General features: G+C 33.0%; 2 protein-coding genes and 1 pseudogene across 3 annotated transcripts; 1 reads left to right on the top strand and 2 right to left on the bottom strand.

Annotated features, from left to right (window-relative positions):
• Positions 1-5,907: 5,907 nt before the first annotated feature.
• On the top strand, positions 5,908-11,770 carry LOC143574384 (intermediate cleaving peptidase 55, mitochondrial-like; annotated as a pseudogene). Its single transcript, XR_013142581.1, has 14 exons — positions 5,908-6,086; positions 6,343-6,417; positions 7,660-7,923; positions 8,006-8,098; positions 8,891-9,096; positions 9,194-9,297; positions 9,382-9,448; positions 9,529-9,636; positions 9,748-9,840; positions 9,937-10,027; positions 10,148-10,218; positions 10,384-10,439; positions 10,528-10,588; positions 11,495-11,770. The product of XR_013142581.1 is annotated as an intermediate cleaving peptidase 55, mitochondrial-like (transcript).
• A 300-nt stretch (positions 11,771-12,070) lies between these two features.
• Positions 12,071-12,643, bottom strand: LOC143574364 (uncharacterized). The gene has a single exon (XM_077059008.1). The coding sequence runs from the start codon at positions 12,641-12,643 to the stop codon at positions 12,071-12,073; it is 573 nt and encodes a 190-aa protein (XP_076915123.1).
• Positions 12,644-14,929: 2,286 nt separating this feature from the next.
• On the bottom strand, positions 14,930-18,801 carry LOC143574366 (uncharacterized). The gene is made up of 10 exons (XM_077059009.1): positions 18,586-18,801; positions 17,401-17,495; positions 17,263-17,327; positions 17,121-17,164; positions 16,063-16,140; positions 15,810-15,963; positions 15,551-15,733; positions 15,420-15,479; positions 15,219-15,336; positions 14,930-15,099 (listed from the first exon to the last, which is right to left on the bottom strand). The coding sequence occupies exons 1-9, from the start codon at positions 18,726-18,728 to the stop codon at positions 15,229-15,231; spliced, it is 930 nt and encodes a 309-aa protein (XP_076915124.1). The 5' UTR covers positions 18,729-18,801; the 3' UTR covers positions 14,930-15,099; positions 15,219-15,228.
• Between the last annotated feature and the right edge of the window lie 5,405 nt (positions 18,802-24,206).

A 24,206-nucleotide genomic window follows, 5' to 3' on the forward strand; every position in this document is an offset into this window, starting at 1 on the left:
ACAGATCAACGTTTAAACTTATTATTATTATTATTATTATTATTATTATTATTATTATTATTAATGATCGTTGATAATTTGTTATATGTTAGTTTAGAATGGATGTAGGTGATGATCTCTATGCAAATCTGGAGTGAGATGTTAGTATTGAACTACTGAATTTACTATTGAATTGAAGAATTTGGTTGTATAATGTTACTATTGAATTGAAGAATTTGGTTGTATGATGTTTTAAATTGTTGTTGAAAGTGAGTTTATGTAGAAGTTTTTCAGGAATTGAAATTGACTAGGAGCTGAATTATGAATTTTATTGATTCAGGTTGTTGAAGATGGAAAGAATAATTGATCCTGTTGCACCACTTGATTACATTGAGCTCCAGATTTTTCCCATCCATAACAGGTTTTCCTTTTCTTAACTTATTTGACTGAGACTCTATTTGAAAAATATATCTGTTCACTTGGTTTTCAACCCTCTAAAATTCAATTTAGAATATAATTCTTCATTGAATATAAAGTTATGCACTTTGACATTTAAAAATCAACCTCATTGTTTATCAAATTCAGATTTTTTACAAGATTACAACTTTTCATCCCAATTTTTCATGTTAGTTGTAATAATCACTAAACTATATATCAGAAGTAACTATTATGATACAGTACAAATTTGCATTGCATATAAAGTTTTGAACCTTGACATTTAGAAGTTAAACTCATCGTTTATCAAATTCAGATTTTGTTACGAGATTACAACTTTTGACCCCAAGTGTTTCTGCTATTTGTAATAATCACTAACTTATATATCAAAAGAAATTATTATGATACACTACTACAGTACAATTCTGTGTTGCATAGAAAGGTTTAAACTTTGACATTTAGAAGTCAAACTCGATGTTTATAAAATTTAGAATTCGTTACGAGATTATGAATTTTGACCTAAATACATTCCTTTTATCTGCAATAATCACAAGCCTCTATATACTTACCAGCTTTTTCTTAAAATCTTTAAAAATATATATCAATTATATAAAGAAAAACAAACCAGCCATTTGACTTCAAAAGTCAAGCAATGAACTTTTAGTGATAACATTAATATCATTTTTAATAGTATTATTGAACATCATGTCATATACTCATATACATCATATCATATTTATACATACGATTAGCTATTGTTATGTCATATAAAACTGTTTAATGATTTTTATTTTTATATTAATGTTGAATATAAAGTTTTGGTTAATATTAATAATAATACAATTTTAATTAAAAAAATGTGTAATTATAAATTAATAACTTAATTAACTTAGAGTTTTATATGGAAGTTATCTATAAGTTTTCAAACTAAAATCTATAACTAAGTTAGAGTTTTTTATGGTAGAAACTAATAATTTGAGTAACTTATGGACCTGGTGTTTAACATAAATTAATAGTAATACGATTTTGACCTTTAAAATGGATTCTGGGATCACCTATATGCATACGATTTAAAATGGATTCTAGAATTACTATTATTATTATTATTGTGTATTCATTATTTATTATCTGGATTCTGATAATATGCATAATAATTCTGATGGAATAAACTTTAATGTGATAATATGCATACACGAAATTAAAATAGGAATGATAAGTTTGATGTTTAACATAAAGATAATAATAATATGACTTTTTAAAATGTTTAATTATAAATCAATAACTAAATATAATAATACGGTTTTTTAAAACTTAATAATAATAATACGATTTTTTAAAATGTTTAACTATTAACATAAGATTATTTATTATCTGGATTATTATTATTATTAAGCGTATTGATTATTTATTATAGAGGTTTGTGATAATATGCATAATAATTCTGATGGAATAAACTTTGATGTGATAATATGCATACACGATTTTAAAACAGGAATTATAAGTTTGGTTAATTTATACAATTTACTGGTTTTAAATTTTTTTCTAAATAATTATTGACTAATTTAATCAAAATATACATATAGTAACTTAGACCTTGACAGAATTTGTACCTGGTCATCTATCTATTCTAATAAAACAATACCACTTTGTGTCACTTGTCACTCTCTCAGCCTTTCTCACCTTTTTAAAACCCGTTTTTCACATATGGTTTATTTTTCGAATCCCGAGTCAGTCTTACCCGACTCAACAATTGATTTTCGGATATGTTATAACCTGTTTGTTTTCACTCAACACAATCGTAACCCTCCCTGATTGGAAGCCCCATGTCATCGTGGTAGAACATATTTCGTTTTCTTTTAATTTTAGGGTTAATTTGATCCTTCGTTTCAGGATTGTGGTAGTGGATTGAAGGCGTTAAGAGATTAAAGTGTTTTAAACGTGATTATACTTCTTCAATTTCTTTGTCTTATGTTATTTCAATTTCCTTAATTTTAGGCCTGCTCTTTCAATTTTATGAAGAAACTATATTAATTGCATTTGATTATGCCATTAAACTCATATCGATTTGAGCCTGTAGACCTAATTAATGGTAAATGATTTTTTTTCATATGTTTTCATGTTAAAGTGATTTTCGTTGGGTAAGTTTTTTAGATGTTAGATTTATTTAGGTATGTTAGAGCATTCTTATCCAACCCTCTTATTTTATGGGAGAGATGTTTTTTTGGTAATGTAGAGAGTGATTTAGGATGGTGTGAGTAAGAGTTTTTATATTTTAGAAAACGCATAGTCAGATTACAGATATGATTGTTTTCGGCTTTTATAACACGCAATAAGCTTATTAAATACTTGTAATATTAGGTTTATAGCATCTTCTTTCTTACCACATAGAATAAATCGAATACAGGCTTTGATCTGTAAATTAGAATAAATCAATTCAATGGTGGTGGCTAACTTGATTCGTAAATTTGTTCAGGCTTTGATGCTAAATCAAAAATAGGAGATTGAAGAGGCTAGAAAATCTTTGACAGGAGCTAATTCTAGGAATGATGATTTAATGAAAAAGTTTGAAGATGTGAAGAAACGAGCATATCGGCTTCAATAATCTAACCAAAGGTTTGATTTTGTAATGTGCGTTTGAATTTTAAGTTTACACCTTCATAAAAAAGAATAAATTTTTGATTTTTTTAATGTGCTTTTAAATTTTTGTGCTAATTCTAGGAATGATGATTTAATGAAAAAGTTTGAAGATGTGAAGAAACGAGCATATCGGCTTCAATAATCTAACCAAAGGTTTGATTTTGTAATGTGCGTTTGAATTTTAAGTGTACACTTTCATAAAAAAGAATAAATTTTTGATTTCTTTAATGTGCTTTTGAATTTTTGTGCAATTGATACACTTGATTGTTGGTAACGAGAAAGTATTTTTTTATGGGCTTGAAGAAAAACTTTATAATTTCAAATATGAAAATCAAGTACTTCACTAACAAGCATTGATCTTGTCACCTTAGTTTAAGCAGGTGCTTAATATCGAGCTTGAGTAGATCAAGGCCATATTGAGCTTGAGTAGATCATGACCGTCTGCAAGTTCTTAGATGAGTCACAGGACCTGAATTTATGGTAATTGTGGGTTAGAAAAATCATCACCCCAAGCTTTCTAATATTTTTTTTAAATAGTTTTGAATAACAATAAAATAAAGACTGAAAATTTGTGCTTTTGTTTTGTATTGCAGGAACGATTGTTACAATAAAGTTTGCCATCATAAATACAATGACTTCTTCTAATGTGACCAGAGTGGACTGGTTGTGAGTATTATATATATATATATATATATATCAAAGCAATACGTTTACGTGCGATAAAAAGTATGTTGACTGAATTATATATTGTTGTTTGTTATACACGGAACCACTTGACCCACTCATTACCAAGGACTTGAGGAGCAGATTGGTTTATTTGCATATGAGTTGCAAGAGGTCATGCATTCGTAATCCTATGTGCATTCGGGCAAGTTGTGTAACGTGTGGAAATGGGTTGGTTTGGTCAAGTTGTGAGCACGTTTTGTCTATATTAGATCATTATTGTATTAAATAAGATTATGAAAACTAAATTGTTATTCTCTTTTAACTATTGTTAATAATGAGATATGAAGGTTTAAGCATTCTGGATCACTGTGGACGACCTTTTTGACATGTTATTTTACCCTTTCAGTCTAAATGGGTCATTCTTAGGTAAACGGATTTACATGGCTTTTATTACCATTAATATTCTTAACTTAACTATGCATCACCCTCCCCTATTTTTGTGATCAACAAAACTATGGAATAAGGTATATTGACCAATAAAAGAGTGTGATTCTCGGTTTAAGAGTTTCAAACAGACATGGACTAAATATTTTAAATCTTGATATTGGCCAATACAATCACAAATGTAGTGTACATGGAAATATTTACTTATTTGTAGCATATTTGTATAATGTTTTTTTTGTAATCCATGTATTTATTTATTTTTCTTTCTTTCTTTCTTTCTTTTTTGTAAATTGTAATTGTTTTACCAATAGTTACCATTTTAAAATTTCATCAATTATCCGTGTAATACACGGGTCTCAAACTAGTAGTCTAATACATATGAATCGATAAAAAGTGTATACTTGAATAGAATTCACCTATCCATGCTCATATTAGAAATTTACGAAAGATATTGATTGTAATCGGTTTAAATAATGTAATTATTAAAAAAGTGATATTACAACGGAAGGTTGTTTGAAATTATAAACAAAGGAAATAACCGTATTCATATAATTAGACGCATACTTTGTGCTAGACAATATATATACAAATTGCATTACTAATTAGTTGAATATTTAATTTTGATTCACAACACACAGTGGACTAATGAATCGAGAAATTACATTTCCATAATTATTTGAATATTTATGGTTGTGAGTTTAAAAAAAAAACGTAAATACATTTGTTAATTTAATTTCATGCCATTTTTGTGGCTTAATTTTTGATAAAGAATGGTTGAATTGACTTCAAACGCCACAAAATGCATTTACTACTATTTATGAATATCCAAGGCAGTTACATTATTATATGAATTTTTTTGAAAGCCAACAAACATAAAATACCTAGGTATTCCGCACGGGGTGACCTAATGGCTAAATACCACATTAGAAAGGACACATTATTATATGAATTAAACAAACGTAGTTATTATTGTAGAACAATTTGGGTGGGTGGAAATATCTAATTTCCAAGAAATTCTAACAATACATTTTAGTTCTGAGTTATTTAAATTCCAAGAAATTCTAAGAATGCATAGTATATATGGAATTTATGGGAATTGACCAATACAAAGAAGACAAGTGTCCAAAAACTTATTGATTTAATAGTATAGATAGATTGGGTCGAAACAGTCGTTGTTCGTTATGGTTATGTTTATGAATAATTCAGTTGTCAATTGTTGTAGTTTACCAAGATTAGAGTGTCGGTAAGCTCGTTTTTTTTGTTAATAACTGATTTGGTAAGTCAAATTCGTTTATTATGGCCGAAATTTGGGGGGGGGGGGGTGGATAGTGTTGGCGATGGGAGAAGAGAGAAGAATATTTTGAACAAAACTTGCAAATTGGTCCTTGGTATTTGGCGTTGGATGCAAAAGGGGCTAAAATGTTAGTTAGGAGTGTTTTATGTATATGTTTCCATTGTTATTATTAAATTAAATTAAAATTTAAATTTAAAACAATAAAAATACTAAAATGCATGCGAAACTTTATTGACGGATTAACCGAATACTAACCCGGGACGAGTACCGGTTACAAATATAAGAAAACGAAAAACCTAAATGTTACAGGCAGGGTTTAGGATTCCATCACGTTGTCTTACAACCGTCAGAGAGTCAACCTTGAACATAGCCTTAAGGTGGTAGCCGTTAAAAAAAATTAATTCATTGTTTTATATTATTTTAAAGTGACTAGGCGAATGAAACCTGGACAGAGAGGTTTAAGGCTTTTCCCCCTTTTCTTTCTTCACGTTTAGCCCCAAACCCTAATTTATTAAAACCTCAAAAATTTCACATATTATTATTATTATTATTCACAAGAAGTTGCAGAATGCAATATCTTATTCAGAGAAAACTAATCACCAATAAGTCTTCATTCAAATTAATCAATCAAGTCAGTACCTTTTTCTAATCTCTTCAATTTTTACTTATTATTATTATTTATCTATTGAATTTATGATTGTATAGGTTATTATAATCAATTATTATTATTATTATTATTATTATTATTATTCAACTAGATGGTGATTACTTACTGTTAGAATCTGCTCATACACATGCCACATTAGCAGCTGTAAATCAAATTAATAGTAATACTTTGAAGATTGATTGCATATGTTTGATAGTAATAATAATACTTTCATTTGCAGGTTCTATGTAAACAATTTTATTCTTCAGGAAAGGTCTTTGATGCTGGACAGCCAACTCCAGCTACTCATCCTCAGGTATCTTTGACTCCATAATTAATTTGTTGCATTTTTATTATCTTACTAGAGGCTGCTGCGTGTGATACTATGGGAACACAACGCACTAACACATACATTTGAAAGTTTAATAAAAGATTTTAATTTAAAGTAAAGTAGGTATCACACCTGGCACGTTGCACCGGGCTGATGGTGACATGGTGTAGTCAATAAAAATAATAATTTGTCAACGCCCAAATACAACAAATTAGCATATTTAAAAAAATAAAAAGCGTGCATTGCGCTGGCGCACCAACACAAATTTGGTCGATTTAGAAGGTGATGACACTAAAAAAAACAAAATAATGTGTTCTGAGCGTGAATCAACTCGAATTCGAGCCCAAATACAACTAACCAACATACATAAAACTTAAAAAAAATCGCGGCGAATAAAAAAAAATAATGACCAACGCTTATCGCAAATTGACGTGAATTCGGTTGGTATCAGCGGTGTAATAATAATAATAATAACTAAAAAAAGAAAAAAATATATTTAAAGAAAAAGTTGACCGCTCAGGTGCCGTCAAGTGGACCATTTGGCCACTTGAGGCACCAAACCACCATCTTTTCTCTATAGCAGTAATATTAAATCATATAAAATAAAAAAAAGAATTTAGTTAAACAAGAAATTGATTGTTTACATAATTTGATTTCTAAAGAAATTCGTAATTAATTGTAATAACTACAAAATTGAAGTTGTAGTCTAACTAATTTACAGTATTTATAATCAATATTATTCAGTTTTTTTTTCCTTTTGTATTTAATCACATAATTGCCATGTGTGTAAAAGATAATTCAGGTAGTCAAACTCATAAAAGACAGTTTTGCCTCAAACTCTTAAAAAGTATTGTAAAAAGACAATCTTGTCTTCCTTAAATCTATTATAATATAGTATTGACTAGTAGTTTCTATGAAGATCTGTTTGTTGGATGTCATCAGCCATTGGTAAAATAAGAATAATGAAGATTAAGAATTGTAAATTGTATTTTAGTAAGATATAATTGAAATATTTTTATGATTTAGTAAGTTTTAATAGGAGAGATGAGGCGAGAAACAAAAATCTATATATTACCAGAAGTCGACATGTGGCAACCCAAGTTGCTTATATATTATAATAAGAAGATTATGTTTTTTTTTTAATATATTGAATGGCGTCACATCTACTAGTGTTATACAATATACGTACTGTTTTGATGAGTATCATTTTGTGTGATGATATTGTAGTTGTTAAAAGAAGGCGAAATTACACCAGGAATCAGTTGTGATGAATATATTTCACGGAGGAAAAGATTACTGGAATATCTTCCAGAACATAGTGTGGCTATTGTCGCATCTGCTCCTGTGAAGATGATGACTGATGTTGTTCCTTACACTTTTCGCCAAGATGCTGATTATCTTTATATAACTGGATGCCAACAGCCTGGTGGGATTGCTGTATTAGGTCATGATTTTGGTTTGTGCATGTTCATGCCTGAACCTTCCCCCTATGTATGCCACTATGCTTGAAGCCTTGTGATATAATATAAATACGTTGATATCAAAACTTAAAAATATATGGAATGCATTGTAGGACGTTACTTGGCAAGGACAGATTGCTGGAGTTGATGTTGCTACAGAGGTTTTTAAGGCTAATCAGTCATTTCCTATTAGCCAGTTACACAATGTCAGTAGTGTACCACTTCTTTTCTTTTTATATTCAGTTATACACTTATACTTGTTATTAGTTTATAGTTAAAGAGCATGCTACCATATTCTTAGCAAAGCAAACTTTTTTCTTTTTCTTTCGAAGACTACTAAATTGTTGTTTTAGTTGAATGTTGATTATTAAGCTAAAAAGTAGATTAGATTAAGGGAAAGAGATACAAACATTGGTCAGATTGGATGCTTTTATCATTCGTTATTTCATCATCATCATCATCATCATCATCATCATCGTACTCAGTATATCCCACCAATAGCAATGCTATGGTAGGGTCTGAGGAGGGTAAGATGTAGACAGCCTTACCTCTATCCCATAGGGATAGAGAGGCTGCTTCCGGTGAGACCCCCGGCTCGATAGTAGTTTTGCATCAAGCCTTGGACATAAGGCACATAGCACTCAATCATCGGGACACCGGCTGATTGGTGCATGTGCCCTTGTCTTTCGGCTATCAACGCCACCACATGATGCCTGATTAACCTTCCGCCACTTTTAACGTTATTTTCACGAGATTAGTAAAATAACGTCAAAATAACGAATGATATCCATTTATCATTCGTTATTTATTCTTCGTTTATGCCCATTTTGTTGTACGAGATAATAACATGATCAAAGTTCAAAATTGAAGTTAGTAGTCAAAATAAGTTTATCACGAAATAGCATATTATTATCATCAGTATGATTTACTTTCAAAACTTTAATGTTATGCACGTGTTTATGCAATCATTTACTCACTTTTCTTTTATTTGATTAAAGGTCCTACCAAACATGATTAGAAATTGTTCAAAACTATATCATAATGTGAAGACCGCTATCCCAACTTATACAAACTTGGATGCATTTCAAAAAACTGCCTATAATGGTAAAGTAGGTGATCTTTCTGTGTACACCATGAAGCACGATGGGTAAAATCACCATCTGAACTTAATTTAATGAGAGAATCTGCTTCTATTGGTTGCCAGGTATGTCAAAATTTCACAATTATATATTACTGTTTGGATATATTAGAGTCGGTTGAGCCAATATATTGTCACTAAATAAAAATAATTTCTTTGATAGGCTCTTTTACAAACTATGCTGCATTCAAAGATATCTCCTTATGAGAATATGTTATCAGCCAAAGTTGAATACGAGTGCAGAATGAGAGGTGCCCAAAGAATGGCGTAAGTGTATATACGTGTGCGCGTGTGTTTACGTTTCTTATTGTTAAACAATATAGTAAGTAATATACTAATATTGTTTCACAGGTTCAACCCTGTAGTTGGTGGCGGTCCTAATGGTAGTGTTATTCATTATTCACGAAACGACCAGAAAGTGAGTTTGATTTTGTTTATTTCATATAATTAATATAATTACTTGTTTAAAATATTTATTTTTATCATTATTGTTGAAAGGTCAAAGATGGAGATCTAGTTTTGATGGATATCGGGTGCGAATTGCACGGCTACGTTAGTGATCTTACACGAACCTGGCCGCCATGTGGCAGATTTTCTGATGTTCATGTACGTGGCCACCTTTACACTTAACACTATTAGGAGGTAGAGTAGTTTTTTTTCATTTGTAGTTAATTCATTTTCATTTTTAATACTAATTTCATAATGATTTAATTTCAGAAAGAACTCTATGATTTAATTTTAGAAACCAACAAAGAATGTATTGAACTTTGCAAACCTGGTACGAGCATACAACGCGTACACGATTTCTCGGTATGAATTATTTAGTTGTTTTTTATTCTTTATTATTATTATTATTACTGTTACTGTTTTTTTTATTATTACTGTCTAACCTGTTTGTTTGTGTAGGTTGACAAACTCTGTAGAGGACTGAAGGAGATTGGAATATTGAAAAATAACCGGATTCAAAGCTACCACCAGCTGAATCCAACTAGCATAGGTAATTTTTTTAAAGTTATTAGGCAGAATTTTAAAATATATATATATATATATATAATATAATAATAAACAGTTTACTAGAAATTGTTTTATGACTTCAGAATTTATTTGTGTGATACAGGCCATTATTTGGGAATGGACGTGCACGATTGTTCAAAGATCGGTTATGATCGCACTTTAAAGCCAGGTGTTGTAAGTGCTTTATTCGTTTAATGATCTTTTTGACATATAAAGTATAAAATCATTTTATTATTTATGCATCTGTTTGATTTTGATTGACATCTGTTTGACCAAGCTTATTGTTCTTTATTTTGGTTGACATCTGTTTGACCAAGCTTGTTTGACTCTTATGAACAGGTGATAACAATTGAACCAGGAGTATATATCCCGCCTAATTTCGACTGTGCACCAAGGTAATTACTGATTTTGTAAATTTAAAGTAGAATTCGAAACTAAATGCGGATGCTCGTTTTATAAAACAGTTGAATTCTTTTGATGTAGATATCAAGGCATTGGGATCAGGATTGAGGATGAAGTCCTGATTACAGAATCAGGTTACGAGGTATGAGGATGGAATTTTAGAGATAGGGTGTTAATTGTGTCGGGTTAGCACGTTAAAATCGTTAATCCCAAACACAACCTGTATGTTTAGTCGTGCCAAACTGCCAATGTTATTAAACCTAACTCAAGGACATAAAATCATGCATTCTAAACGCGACCCATTTAACCTGAGGCTGCTAAACTGGCTTTGTTCGCGGGTTTGACTCGACACGAACCGAAAGTCATGGCAGAGTGTCAGACTAATGAACCCAAGCACAACTCATTTAGCCAAAGTTTTTATTTTTCAGTTTTTTTTTCCCTCACTTTTCAGTACTTTAAAGTTGTATCTTTACAACAATAAAAATAAAAATGTGTGTAAAACAATTACATTTCAACTATAAAGTTATTTGTCAATTTCTGTTTTAAGTTTTAAATCTTGACATAAATTACCCAATCAATTTAATTTATAACATACACACATTTAAAAATAAAATAAAAAATAAACGGGTTAAACGGATCAACATACAAACCCGCCGAATTTACATTAGCACGCCTCATTTAGCTACACGTGTTGGTGGGTTCGACCCGAAACTGGCCAGGACCCGTTTTATCCAAACCCACGAATTTCATGTTAAGTTCATGCCGTGTTAGAAATTCACACTGCTAGTTTAACCCATTCATCTAAAAGAGTCAAATGGTTGACGGGTTGTAATCAACTTTTAAATGTGTTAACTGGGTTGTAATAAATGGATTAAGCAAGTTGGTGGGTTGATAGGTTAAGTTATGGTCAAAATTTTAGTACTCATAAACTTTAATCTCTATGTGAACATTTTGATGATTTCTATTTTGACATGTTTAATTTGTGATTGAAGGGCGTTTTAGACATTTGATGAATGGCTATTTTAATATTTACTTTTTTGGCAAATAGGGTCTTACAGGATCATTACCAAAAGAAACAAACCACATCGAAACCTTGTTGAACAACCACAGCTATGGAGTGGGAGCGGAGACTAGCAACATTTTTGCTTCGAATTTTTGAATTAAATTAGTGTTCCAGGCAGTCGTCTACACCCTGCCTCGAATATTTTGTTATTCATTTTTTTATGTATTATTAGACGACAAATATTAATTCTGTTACAACTTGAATAAGAAACAACACCTGTTACAACACATTTTTATTAAAAGTTGATTATGAAGGCCTGCGTGACAGTCGTTTTTTTGTTTTGATGTTCGTTAATCTAGTCACTAAAATAACTAGAGCTTAAAGTTACATTACTAATTTAGATCGTCGAAAACTACATACGCAAGGACAAACAAAAAGTCAAAAGCGAAGACGAAAATTGTTCCTATTGAGGTTCTTATTCATGTGAGTTTTAACTTATGTTAGTGACCATAGAAATGTCATACATATCTTCAAACTAAACCATAAAGCTATCGCGATTGCGAAGTTCATATATAAAAGAGCAAATATCATATTTCCTCAAATCATGCTTAAAAGTTAAAATCATTCATTCTTCCAAGCATAAAGTGTTAAACAAAAACCCAAACTCTGCGACAAATCAACACTCGCACCACCAACCAAACACGTTCGAAACATGAAAACCGCACTTCCATTTATCGATCCAAACAACCAATTATGCACATCCCAGTACACTTCCACATGAACCCCATCAACCAAAATCTTGTCATTCCCTCTAAACTTCCAAACCAAATGCTTCACTTGCATCACTACCTTCCCATCTAACCGCACCACGAGCCGAGGATCATCAAGCCCAAACGCATCACATTCAATCTCAACATCATGAACCCGACCATCATCCTTAAACTTGGCTTTCGTCCCATAAACTTTCCCTCCAAAAACATGTTCCCGTTTCAATAAACACATCGAATCCGTCAAACTTTTATTTTCCTTATCCCCAATCAACAACACCATATCCCCATTAAAAACCAGACCCACGAAGAAACTACGGATCGGTTCTGGGCTGGACCCGAATTCTGCATCCGTGAGGTCCCAGTTGACGTCGAAAGTATCTAAATCGACATGAACGGACTTCGAACCTTTTCGTTTGGAGAACATGGAAGGTTTGATATGAACAAGATGTTTATGTGATGGATGTTTAAGTTCTATACTAAAACAATGACCCATAATATTCTTGGTCCAGTTGATAATGATTAAGCTAGATTTGTTAAGTAGTTTGCATTGGTAAACACATATGACTAAGTTTTGAGTTGGTTTGGTTTTACTTACAGAAGTAATGGTGGATGAAGTGTAACATGATGAGTCTGCTACTTGAACTCCATTTTGGTTGAAACAAGATGGAAAAATAAAATCCTTCATTATGGAGTTTAGAATAAACTCATTGATGAAGGATTCATTTAATATTAATATGAGAAGTAGAAAATGTGAGAAAAGGGTATAAAGGGCAGGGAAACTAAGAATAGATTTAAATGATTTTGATTTTGGGGGAATTGGAAGAAAGGAATCGGAGAAATAATAAATAATGAACTACTCGTGATTGGTCTGTTCGAATGAAGTTAAAGTTCGAATCAAGTTAAGACAAAACGAGTCTACGTCCGAGCTTGAGTCTTTATTAAAGCTAATATGATAAACGAGCTCAAGTCGAAGCTAAGCTAGACTAAGTTACCGAGTCTAGTATTTATATAATTTTTATTAAATGTATGCATACAATTATTTATTATTGTTACATATATGATTATAATAAAATAAATAAAATAGTATATATTATGTTACGTATGAAATTTATAATTACACACGTATAGGAAATGAATAATTAAATAATTAATAAATGATAAGTGAGCAGAAATCAAATCTGAAAACTACATACAAGTTCGAGCTTTTTTATAAAGCTCGTAGCGAGTTGAGCATGAGCTTAGAGGAGCTAAGACTTACTAGGGTCATTTACGGCATTAGTTTATTAAGTTTAAATTATCACTAAAAAAATAGAAAAAGAAAACAATTCATCATTGTGAGTTTAGAAAACAAGTCATTATTAGCAACATTCGTAGTATTATATCATGTTTAGATAAAAAAGACAATCGAGTGGGGCGTGTGTGTTTCGTGTATGTCACGTCATGTAATTTATCAAGCAGGCTGGTGGCGACTGCCAACCCACAAATTTGCTGGCCGGGACCAACCCTTTTTTATGGAATACAAGTGTACACGGTGAACTACACTATCAACTTTGGAAGATTGCATATATTTATTCATTCATTTAATTCTATTATATTCATTTTTGATGAGTTATACTTGGGAATCAAATATTAAGAATATAGAGGTAGACCTTTAAGAAAAGAATATATACACATAGGAAAAATGTTCGTTATAAATTATTAAAATAAAAGGCAAAAAAGAACAAATTTGAGCTCTACATTTGTATAGCTAGCTTAGAGATTCTGTAATATTAAACTATGTGTAGCTGTTTAACTAAAAAGTGAAAAACAAGTTGTCATGTCATTGTAACGTATACATTGGGATTCTCACTGACTTTTCAATAATAAATGCATGATGGTTTAATTAACAACACAATTATTATTTATTGATCTTTTGTAATGAAAGTATGAACGGATGATTTTGATTTGTTGATAAGTTGATGGCTCCGCTCTAAGAGCCCTAGAGCACGTTACTACCTTAGCCCATTGGAGCTTTTTGTATTCCTTTGACGCCCATGTGTAATGAGTTGGCTAAAAGTTGGGAGCGTAAACAATGTGACGTGGCTTCGGGTGCCACATCCACAACACTTGGTCTTAGAGGTCGAGAGACCAGTCACATCATCATGTCAAGCTTCCATCTCACAAACCACCAACATTCTCTTTTTCCTACATAGTGGCGGATTGCTACCACTTCTCTCTTCCTCTCAAAAGAGCTTCCTTCTTTTTCTATGAATGATCCGCGACCATTAACCACAAGGACTCTCTTCTTGTTACGTCTGCAACGTCCTTCTGTCTTTCACATCAGTCGTATGTGGTTTCGTGGATGCAAATGGTCTTACTAAGATTAATTTTAAAAAATGAAAAAAATGTTTGGTTTTGTTTATTTATAGAATTAATAAACAAATGGTCCTACTGTTTAGACATATTGCAACTTTAGACCAATTGTTTGTCAAAACGTAACACTGATGATCCCAATAATAGATGGGCGTTAACTTATTCCGTTAAGTGTGTGTAAACGATCATAATTAAGTGCTTGAATTTGTAAACCCCTCATACTTCATAGGAGATATCATGTGATATGTATTATATCTCAGGTTGTGTCACATATCTATGAAATTATATATCATAGCCTCTCCCACTTCTAACAATAATATTATTGTTATATGTATGCGATACCCTAAAGAAGCAAGTGTGACAGAAAAGGGTCCTTAATTACTTATTTTGCCACATAATCAGAACGGGCAAACACGACCACGACAATATGATTGAGCTATGTTTAATTCTGATTACCAAGTTAAACCGATACATATAATTTGTTTATGACTTATCAGCCGAGGAACCAAGACTGATATCACACACATCCTGCAACAACATAACACCAAAGATCAAACCAAGGTTCAAACTTTGAAGTTTAAACACCCAAAAAACATGGTTTTGAAGTTCAAGATGCAAATTTTAGCAATTTTCCAGTATATACTTACAGAGAAGTGATCATAAAGCTGAAGAAGCATGTTCAGCTACTCCTGGTAACCATTCTTTAAAAAACGTCTGGCAGTCGGTATCCGCATGACTTAACGCCCCAAGGGGTGTGACAGTTATCTGAAACAAAACCACAAACACGATATTAATAACTTAACATTTAATATAAAAAATCACTTCCAAAAAGGAAGAAATGCACTTACATATCCTTCTTTAAGGGCACAATAATCCGTTTCGCCAGTTTCCACCTGCCCTCCTTTCACCTAAAAGAATATTAAAATATATATAATTTATATTATATAAAACGATAATATAAATTCAAATAAAAAAAAACCTCTCTAACGAACAAACGATTTTCTTGTGAAATATTAGCATCGGTGTCTGACACTACAGAATTCGGGCCATTTGTCATGGTAGATAACATATTACTAATAGTGTTTTGTCCTTGTGCTTCAGATGAAACTTGCTTCCAACCCATTCTAATGAGACTGCTTCCTTGTTTAGTCAGCTTATAACCCTATTGTAAATAAATAAAAACACGTGTAAATATTAATAAACTATTTGAATTCTTACAAAGACTATATGCGACTCACCTTATGTTGCGGAATATTTGTGGGCACATCCACATTCAGAAAACACTTGTTAGGATACGTTTTGTTCTTGATCTCAGTAGTAATGGCGGTTATTATAGGTAAACAAGCCTCAGCAGCCAATGTGAAGTCATTGATATTGCTTGTACCACCAACCCTGCAAATAATATAAGTATTTTCACCAATTCAAAGATTATGTTTAAAAAGTCAAAGTGGTCAACTTTGTGAAAATTTGAGTGTATTGAGGTTTACATACCAATTATATGATAATGAGACCGATGGTACGCCATAGAAAAAGGCTTCACGAGCACCCCCCACTGTTCCCGAGTAGACACTGTAAATTAACAAGTTATTATAGAAAATAAATAAATAAATAAGACAAGAAGGGAAAAAATATGACATCATAAATGGGCAGAAGTTACACATGTTTGATTAGAAGTTAAGGTACAAGTGTACAACTCCCATTATATCTGTTAATATAGTTTTAATTCAAACAGAGTTGGTATTTTTGTTTATTAACAAAATGAAATGCATTTGGGCTAGATTAATATGCTTTTACAAATAAACTAGTTGAATAAAAATAGAGATTGTCTTTTACATGCCTTGTTCAATCATTTACATTTGTTTATGTCTGTCTGTTTATGTTCGTCTCTTTACGTTCGTTCGTTTACATTCGTTTTTATCTGTTAGACTGTTTACTTATGCTCGTTCTATTACGTTTGCTTAAATGTTCCTGCAACTTTATTTATTATTGATATTAATTTAATATCAAATTAAATTACATACTTAAAGACCTTTATTATATATCTTTGATTCTTTGTTTACATTTTAAATGTTGCATTTATTGATCATGGTATTTTTAAACTTTAATTTGGAGATACATAAAGTTTTAGTACGTATTCGTTTATGCTCATTCATTTGTGTTCGTTTTGTGTTCGTGATCCGTTCGTTTAATATTAACGAATGAACATAAATGAACACGAACACATTTATTTTCTTCACAAGTAGACATTCAAAAGAAAATACGTTTGTTTAAGAATTCATGTTCGTTTGTTTGTTCAGTTAAAGCTAAACGAATGAACACGAACAATCCTTGTTTGTGTTCATTTAGTTCGTTTAACGGCCTACTTTTACTAGGTTCAAATCCTAAAACTCAATGAAGTCAACTAGTACATTTATTGTAAAGTGTAAAAACAGGAGGTTAATATAGCAGCATTTAACAAAAAAAAATAACTTAATAATAACTAATAATCTAATATTTATATTTAACATATAGGAAAAAGAGATCATATAGCAAGGAAAACAGGAACTAACATGTGTAAACCACAGTTGCTGCCCATATTTATGCCACTTAATACCTGTTAAGAGTGAGTTGAAAGTTATAAATTTACAATTAATATAATATACATCAAATACTGAAACATTTTATATTATACGATGAAGCTAAATAATATACCAGATCAGGAACAGAAGGAAATAATGCTTTTGAGATTCCCAGTGAAGTACAATCAGCTGGTGTTCCTGCAATGCATTACCAAATGAATACTTTGAACAACACAATTAGTCCCGGTGTGTATAAAGTATAAATCCTAACCATTAACAGCGAACGCCGTTGCTCCAGTAATTTCAGTTTGTTTTGCAGAGAGAGGATGACGCCAAGTGATTGAATGACTGACAGCTGATTTCTCCCTGAAATGATCAAACAATATTAAAATCAGGGCTTTGATTCACACGTGCAACAATTCCAACTGATACCAATACCATCAGATGATAATAGCAAGTTTCTTCTTGCACCATTTGCATTTGATACTTTTGATTTCCTAAGGCTCTGGAGCTACTTAGTCGTGTCCAACACTTCTAGAGGTGCAAACGAGACCGAGCTGCTCAAGCTCGGATTGATAAAAGGCTCGAAAAGAGCTGAGCTTTTTCAAGCCCGAGCCTCAAATAAAGCTCGTTTAGTTATCGAGCCCGAGCTCGAGCCTTGTATGGGAAGCTTTGTGCATTTTTAAGTTTTACCTCTTTTTGACTTTGATGTATTAATTTCAAACTGCACGGCCAAGCTCGTTTAAGGTACTACACAAGCTCGAGCCTAGCTTAGGATCATTTAAGAATTTTCTCAAAATATATTAAAATAATAAAAAAACATATATAAATTAATTTATAAATTATAAACAAGCCGAGCACGAACTTGATAAAGCAACTCACGAGCCGAGCTCGAGCTTTAGAAAAAGAGCTCAAAACAAGCTGAGCTCAAGCTCTAGTAAATTAAAACGAACCGCTCGTTTCCACCCCTTTACGCGGGATGCATAATACTCCATCCGTCCCATTAAAAGTGTCATGGTTTGAAAAACACAAAGTTCAAGTAGATAGAATGATTAGTTTTTTTTACCAAATGGCAATAATGCCCTTGGAAATTAGGTCTATCAATATTGTTTACTAATGTTAGTTGTGTGTGTTTAAGAGTACTCTTGTAAACTGACTAACAAATTTTGAATGTGTACATTCGTAATGGGACAAATAAAAAAGAAAATATATAGACAATTTTAATGGTAAGGAGAGCAATATTATATTTATAACCCAAGATTTATGACATTAAAATAAAAGAAAAAAATGATAATTGGAAGGGTTTCAATTGACAGGCAGCAGAGCTTATGTTTGTTCAAATAATAATAATAATAATAATAATAATAATAATAATAATAATAATAATAATAATAATAAAAGGAATTGATTGATTATGTGTGAGTAAGTAAAAAAGGATGGTTGAGAATTCACGTACGAATCAGGAGCACAGACCCAAACTTGGAATTGATTGGTGGAGACGAGTGTACGGACTAGGGCTTGCAGTCCCGGAGCCTCAATTCCGTCGTCGTTTGTAATCATGATCGTCGGCAGCTCATCACCATTCTTAACACCTTCCATTAATTAATTAATTGGAAGGAATCAGGGATGGAGATGGGAACTGCAACTGAATATTATTATTATTATTGGAATGGAATCAAATATAGATATGGAAGGATCGTGTATTATGGGTGACAAATACAACAACAACAATAATAATAATAATAATAACAGACAGAATTACAAATTTTATCCTTTAAAATAAGACGAATTACGGTTCGTGTCCTTTTCTAAGTTTCCTTGCAGGCGGTGTACTTTAAACTTTTTTTTCCTACAACTTTTGTCCTTTACGCTAACTGGGTTAGAAAAAGTCAGTTAAATACCCTCACGTGAGACGCATGTGAGGGCATTTTTGTCTTTTCGCCTGTACCTGCAAAAAGTTTATCACCACTCCCATACCTCCGGTTTCCGGCACCTGAACCACCACCTCCGTTTCCGGCCACCTGAACCATCACCTCCTCAGCCATCCCTTTAACCAACTTAACCGCCGAATGACATGTAAGATTGATCATCCACCGATGCTCGTTTTCAAGATTCGTTAAAGCCGTTGACTTGAAGCGATCGGACACAATCCCGACACACTGATGCAAATTATTCCCACATATTTCCCTAATTGTTTCCATCAACACATCCTCAGCATTATTAGCAAACACATACCCACTAGTAAAAACCCCTCTTCTATAAACCCTAGTCCCATTAGGCAAATTCACATACAAATTCACCAAATTCTCAAATTCACCTTGATCATGATGATTACCACCACCACCACCACCCGATTTCCACCCGTCCGACGCGATTTGAAAGAACATCGCTTCGCGAATTCGAGCTTCCGACTCCAGTTTCGCCTCTTTGTATTTCGAATCCAACCGTTCTCCGGCGAAGTCCCGACGTGTCACCGGCGGTAACCCGATTAAATTCAAGAAATTGGTGAATTTCGGGTGCTCGAGGCTCGAAAACGGAACCGACCCACCGTGCTCATACATCCAGTCGGATAATAACTCCAGTGATGAATCAATTTGGGGTTTTGTTAGGGTTTGATAAGATAACAATTTGGGGCTTTTAAGCTTTTTAACACTATCCTCAAACATAGCTAAAGCACCCAGATCCTCCTTCCCACCAGATAACATATACGGCAATGCCGGAACTGTACTCGCCGGTTCGATCATGGTCATCGGAGAAGGCGTGTCGGAATTGTCGCCAGAGTAATTCCGGCGAGGACGTTGCCGGCGGGTGGGTGAGGAGGATGACGTGGGAGAATTGAGAGTGACGATTCCGGTGGGTGAGACTGACGTAAGCGGTCTAGGGGTATTTTCGGAAATAAAGTTCCGGAGGTGATGGTTCAGGTGGCCGGAAACGGAGGTGGTGGTTCAGGTGCCGGAAACCGGAGGTATGGGAGTGGTGATAAACTTTTTTCAGGTACAGGCGAAAAGACAAAAATGACCTCACATGCGTCTCACGTGAGGGTATTTAACTGACTTTTTCTAACCCAGTTAGCGTAAAGGACAAAAGTTGTAGGAAAAAAAAGTTTAAATTACACCGCCTGCAAGGAAACTTAGAAAAGGACACGAACCGTAATTCGTCTTATTTTAAAGGACAAAATTTGTAATTCTGTCATAATAATAATAATAATAATTATTATTATTATTATTATTATTATTATTATTAAACTAACTAGTAGTAGTCAAACCAAAACAACATTATTACATATATTTTATTTTTCTATTTATAGCAAGAAATTAAAAATATGCCATTCTCACTTGGCCACTTTAATTGGGTGGTAAGATGGTTTAGATATAAATTTGTTGGTCAATCGTTTAATCGTCATAGTATTTAATAGAGATGGACATACAAACCGGTTAATGGAAAACAGAACCCGTTTTAATATAAATTGGTTTTAAACAACTGTAATCTGTCGGGTTAGGTTTTTTTAGCTCTAACCAGTTTGAACCCAACTATTTGAAACCGGTTTGAAAAAAAAACGTGTTAACCCGGATAAAACCGGTTTACCTATGTGTTACTATTAGCATAGTGCTGGAATCCATCTAAGGCTTATCCATTGCCTTAAATATCCATTTAACTATTTAAGCTCATCCATTTAATGCACAGAATTAACTATTAGGCTATGTGTAATGGAGGAGATACAAAATGAGGCGACTTATGACATGTGACGCCAATCAGTGAATGGTGTTTAATTACTAAAATAGACATCTTTGACCAAAATTTTATCAAAATAGACATACCTATTTTAGCCTACATCTCTCCAATTATTGGTTTTTTGACCAATAAACAACTGACACGTCATCGAAGCCGGCTAAGGCGGCCAAGCCTTAGCCGCCACTTTATGGGCACGGAATTTTGTGAAAAGTAAACGGGTCCCACCTTTAGCTAATAAAAATTCAACATGTGTCAAAGGCGGCAAAACCTAGCCTACATCTATGGTTATTTAACCGGCATCTTTGACTCTTAGCCAGCTGGGATACGTGTTTATTTACTAAGCCGGCTCCAAATATACCTTCTTAGCCGGCTCCAACTCGGCTTGTAGGCTAAGGCTTCACTTAGCCTTCTTCTTTTTTTCATTTAGCCGTCTAATTTTAGCCGCCAAAATTGAATATTTTACCAACCTTGCCAACTCTATTAAACTAGCCAGTTGCCCGCGCGATGCAGCGGTGTACGTGCATACGAAGCCGGTGTTAGTATGTTTGTAACCTCGCAACAGTACATGCGTAACCCGACGGTCGTATGCATTTAACGTGGCATCGGGCGTGTAACCGGTGCCAGTAAGCGCTCCACATAATGCCTATAGGCGAGCAACCTGGTATGTATAAACAATGTCATCCATGTAGCTGATGCTTGAACCGCATAACAGGTGGCGATAAGCAAGAAGTAATGATGAAATGTACAATAATTTCAAATAAACTACTTTTAACCCAATCCTTTTTTACAGACTTGTTTCGACCCGAAAACGTTTTAACCCGAAGTCCGTTTTGACATGAGCCCTTTCGAATCTAAACTCATCCCGGCATGAACTAAATTAACCCTTTTTATATTAACCTGTTCCAACCCTAACCCGTTCCAAACCATTAGTCGAACATGTCCGACCCATTGCCGGTAATAGTTGGTAATCATGTAACATGCTAGTTTTTTAAAAATTAATAAACTATAGCAATACCATACTCAAATTAAAGATAATAAAATGCTCGATTTTATGGTGTAATTTTTTAGAAAAAATATTGACGTGTGAAAAAAGTTGCGGGCGTTTAAATGTCGTGTGGTAGTTGGTTAAGAGTTAGGGGGAAACATGTAACTATTTAATATATTAACAAAACTCTATTAAAGTTGAAGGACCATTATTGTATATCATTTTTTGATATGCAAAGACTATTTTACCCTTACATTCTTAAAATTTTATGCATTGTTACTTGTACAATATGCAATATGAGTGGTACCTCTTAAAATTTAAGAGGTCCATCACTCCTATATTATATATAGTATAGATATTTAGCCGTATTCTTAGCCGGTGTAAATTTAGCCCCCAAAATTAAATATTTTTACCTACTCAATTAATTATTTTGCCGGTTTCGCCTAGCCGTCATTTTTTTTCTCTCTTAGCCGGCATGTTTTAGCCATCAGAAATAAATACATTTACCTACCCAAATTTAATTTTTCGCCAACCATTTTTATCACATAAGATCCTCATTTTAAAAAAAAATTATATGTTTGTTAATATCGTCGTTTACTCAGATCAGGTTGTAGGCTTTACTTAGCCAATTCTCACCACTATAAGTTAACAAACATATTTTTTAAAAAAATTGAGGATCTTGTGATAAGGAAGTAAAAAAGTTTGATAGGGCGAAGATAGTTTTATAAGATTGAGTGAATATGGTTGTATAGTTTTATAAAAATGGTTGGTGAAAAATTAAATTAGGTAGGTAAATGTATTTATTTTTGATGGCTAAAACATGTCGGCTAGGAGAAAAAAAATGATGGCTAAGCGAAGCCGGCTAAATAATTAATTGAGTAGGTAAAAATATTTAATTTTTGGGGCTAAATTTACACCGGCTAAGTGAAGCCGGCTAAATATTTAATAGAGTTAGTAAGGTTGGTAAAATATTCAATTTTGTCGGCTAAAATTAGACGGCTAAATGAAAAAAAAGAAGGCGGCTAAGTGAAGCTTTAGCCTACAAGCCGAGTTGGAGTCGACTAAGAAGGAATATTTGAAGCCGACTAAGTAAATAGACACGTATCCCGAAGCCGGCTAAGAGTCATAGATGCCGGCTAAATAATCATAGATGTAGGCTAAGTTTAGACGCCTTTGACACGTGTCGAATTTTTATGGAAAATTGGTTTTTATTAGTCCCAACTATCGCGTTTTGGTCACTATCGGTCCCAACTAACGAATTGGCTGCTGACGGTCCCAACTTTTCATGTATTTGTTCCTAACGGTCCGCGACTAATATAATTCTAACATAGTTAGTTTCAGGTCAACGGAAAAACGTTTTTGGCCGGAAAACACAATTTTTTCCCGAAAACCTAACAATTTTGTCTCAAACGTCATGGTAACTTTGTATCATACCTTTTTAGGAACCTTTTTCTTGTAAAATCCCCCATTATTGAGGTCGCCGGAACCCTAGAACCATCGTCGGAATCATTTGATGGTGTTTAAGTGATGGTGGTTGGTTGTCGGTGAGTCAATTGGTGGTGGTGGCGATGTTCATGTGGTGCTTTCCGGCAAAAAAATTGACTTTCCCGGCCAAAAACGTTTTTCCGGCGACCTGAAACTAACGGCGTTAGGATTCTGTTAGCCGCAGACTGTTAGGAACAAATACATTAAAAGTTGAGACCATCAGTGACCAATTCGTTAGTTGGGATCAACAATGACCAAAAGACAATAGTTGTGACCATTAAAAACCAATTTTTATTGGATAAAGGTGGAACTCATTTGCTTTTCATAAAATTCCGTGCTCATAAAGTGGCGGCTAAGGCTTAGCCAACTTCGGTGACGTGTTAGTTGTTTACCGGTCAAAAAACTAATAATTTGAGATATGTAGGCTAAAATAGGCATGTCTATTTTGGTAAAATTTTGGTCAAAGATGTCTATTTTGGTAATTTCCCCCTTTTTAAAGATGTGTGTGTATATATATATATATTATGTATATATATGCTACACACAAAATAATAATAATACTAATATTCTTCAAACCTCGTCGGCGACAAAAACACCCCCTGGTCGTTGGGGGGGGGGGGGTCTTTCCTCCTCCTTATCGCCCAAATTCGCCCCACTTTATCACCCATTACACACAGTCTTAGTGACAAACTGGTCCATTGTCTTAAATATCCATTTAAGGCTCATCAATTAGTGGTAGATCGGTCTAAATTCTCAACTTTCAAAATTTCAAACGGTGGGAGTGAGACTATTATTACACATTTACACATATGGAAATCAGTTTATATATTAAATATACAGCTATATAACCACTTTAATGTTGCATAAAAATTCTG

Source organism: Bidens hawaiensis, unplaced genomic scaffold (genome assembly GCF_021521415.1).
Source record: "Bidens hawaiensis isolate Kalapana, Puna unplaced genomic scaffold, B.hawaiensis_p1.1 tig00026901_1, whole genome shotgun sequence".
Classification (NCBI taxonomy): Eukaryota; Viridiplantae; Streptophyta; class Magnoliopsida; order Asterales; family Asteraceae; genus Bidens; species Bidens hawaiensis.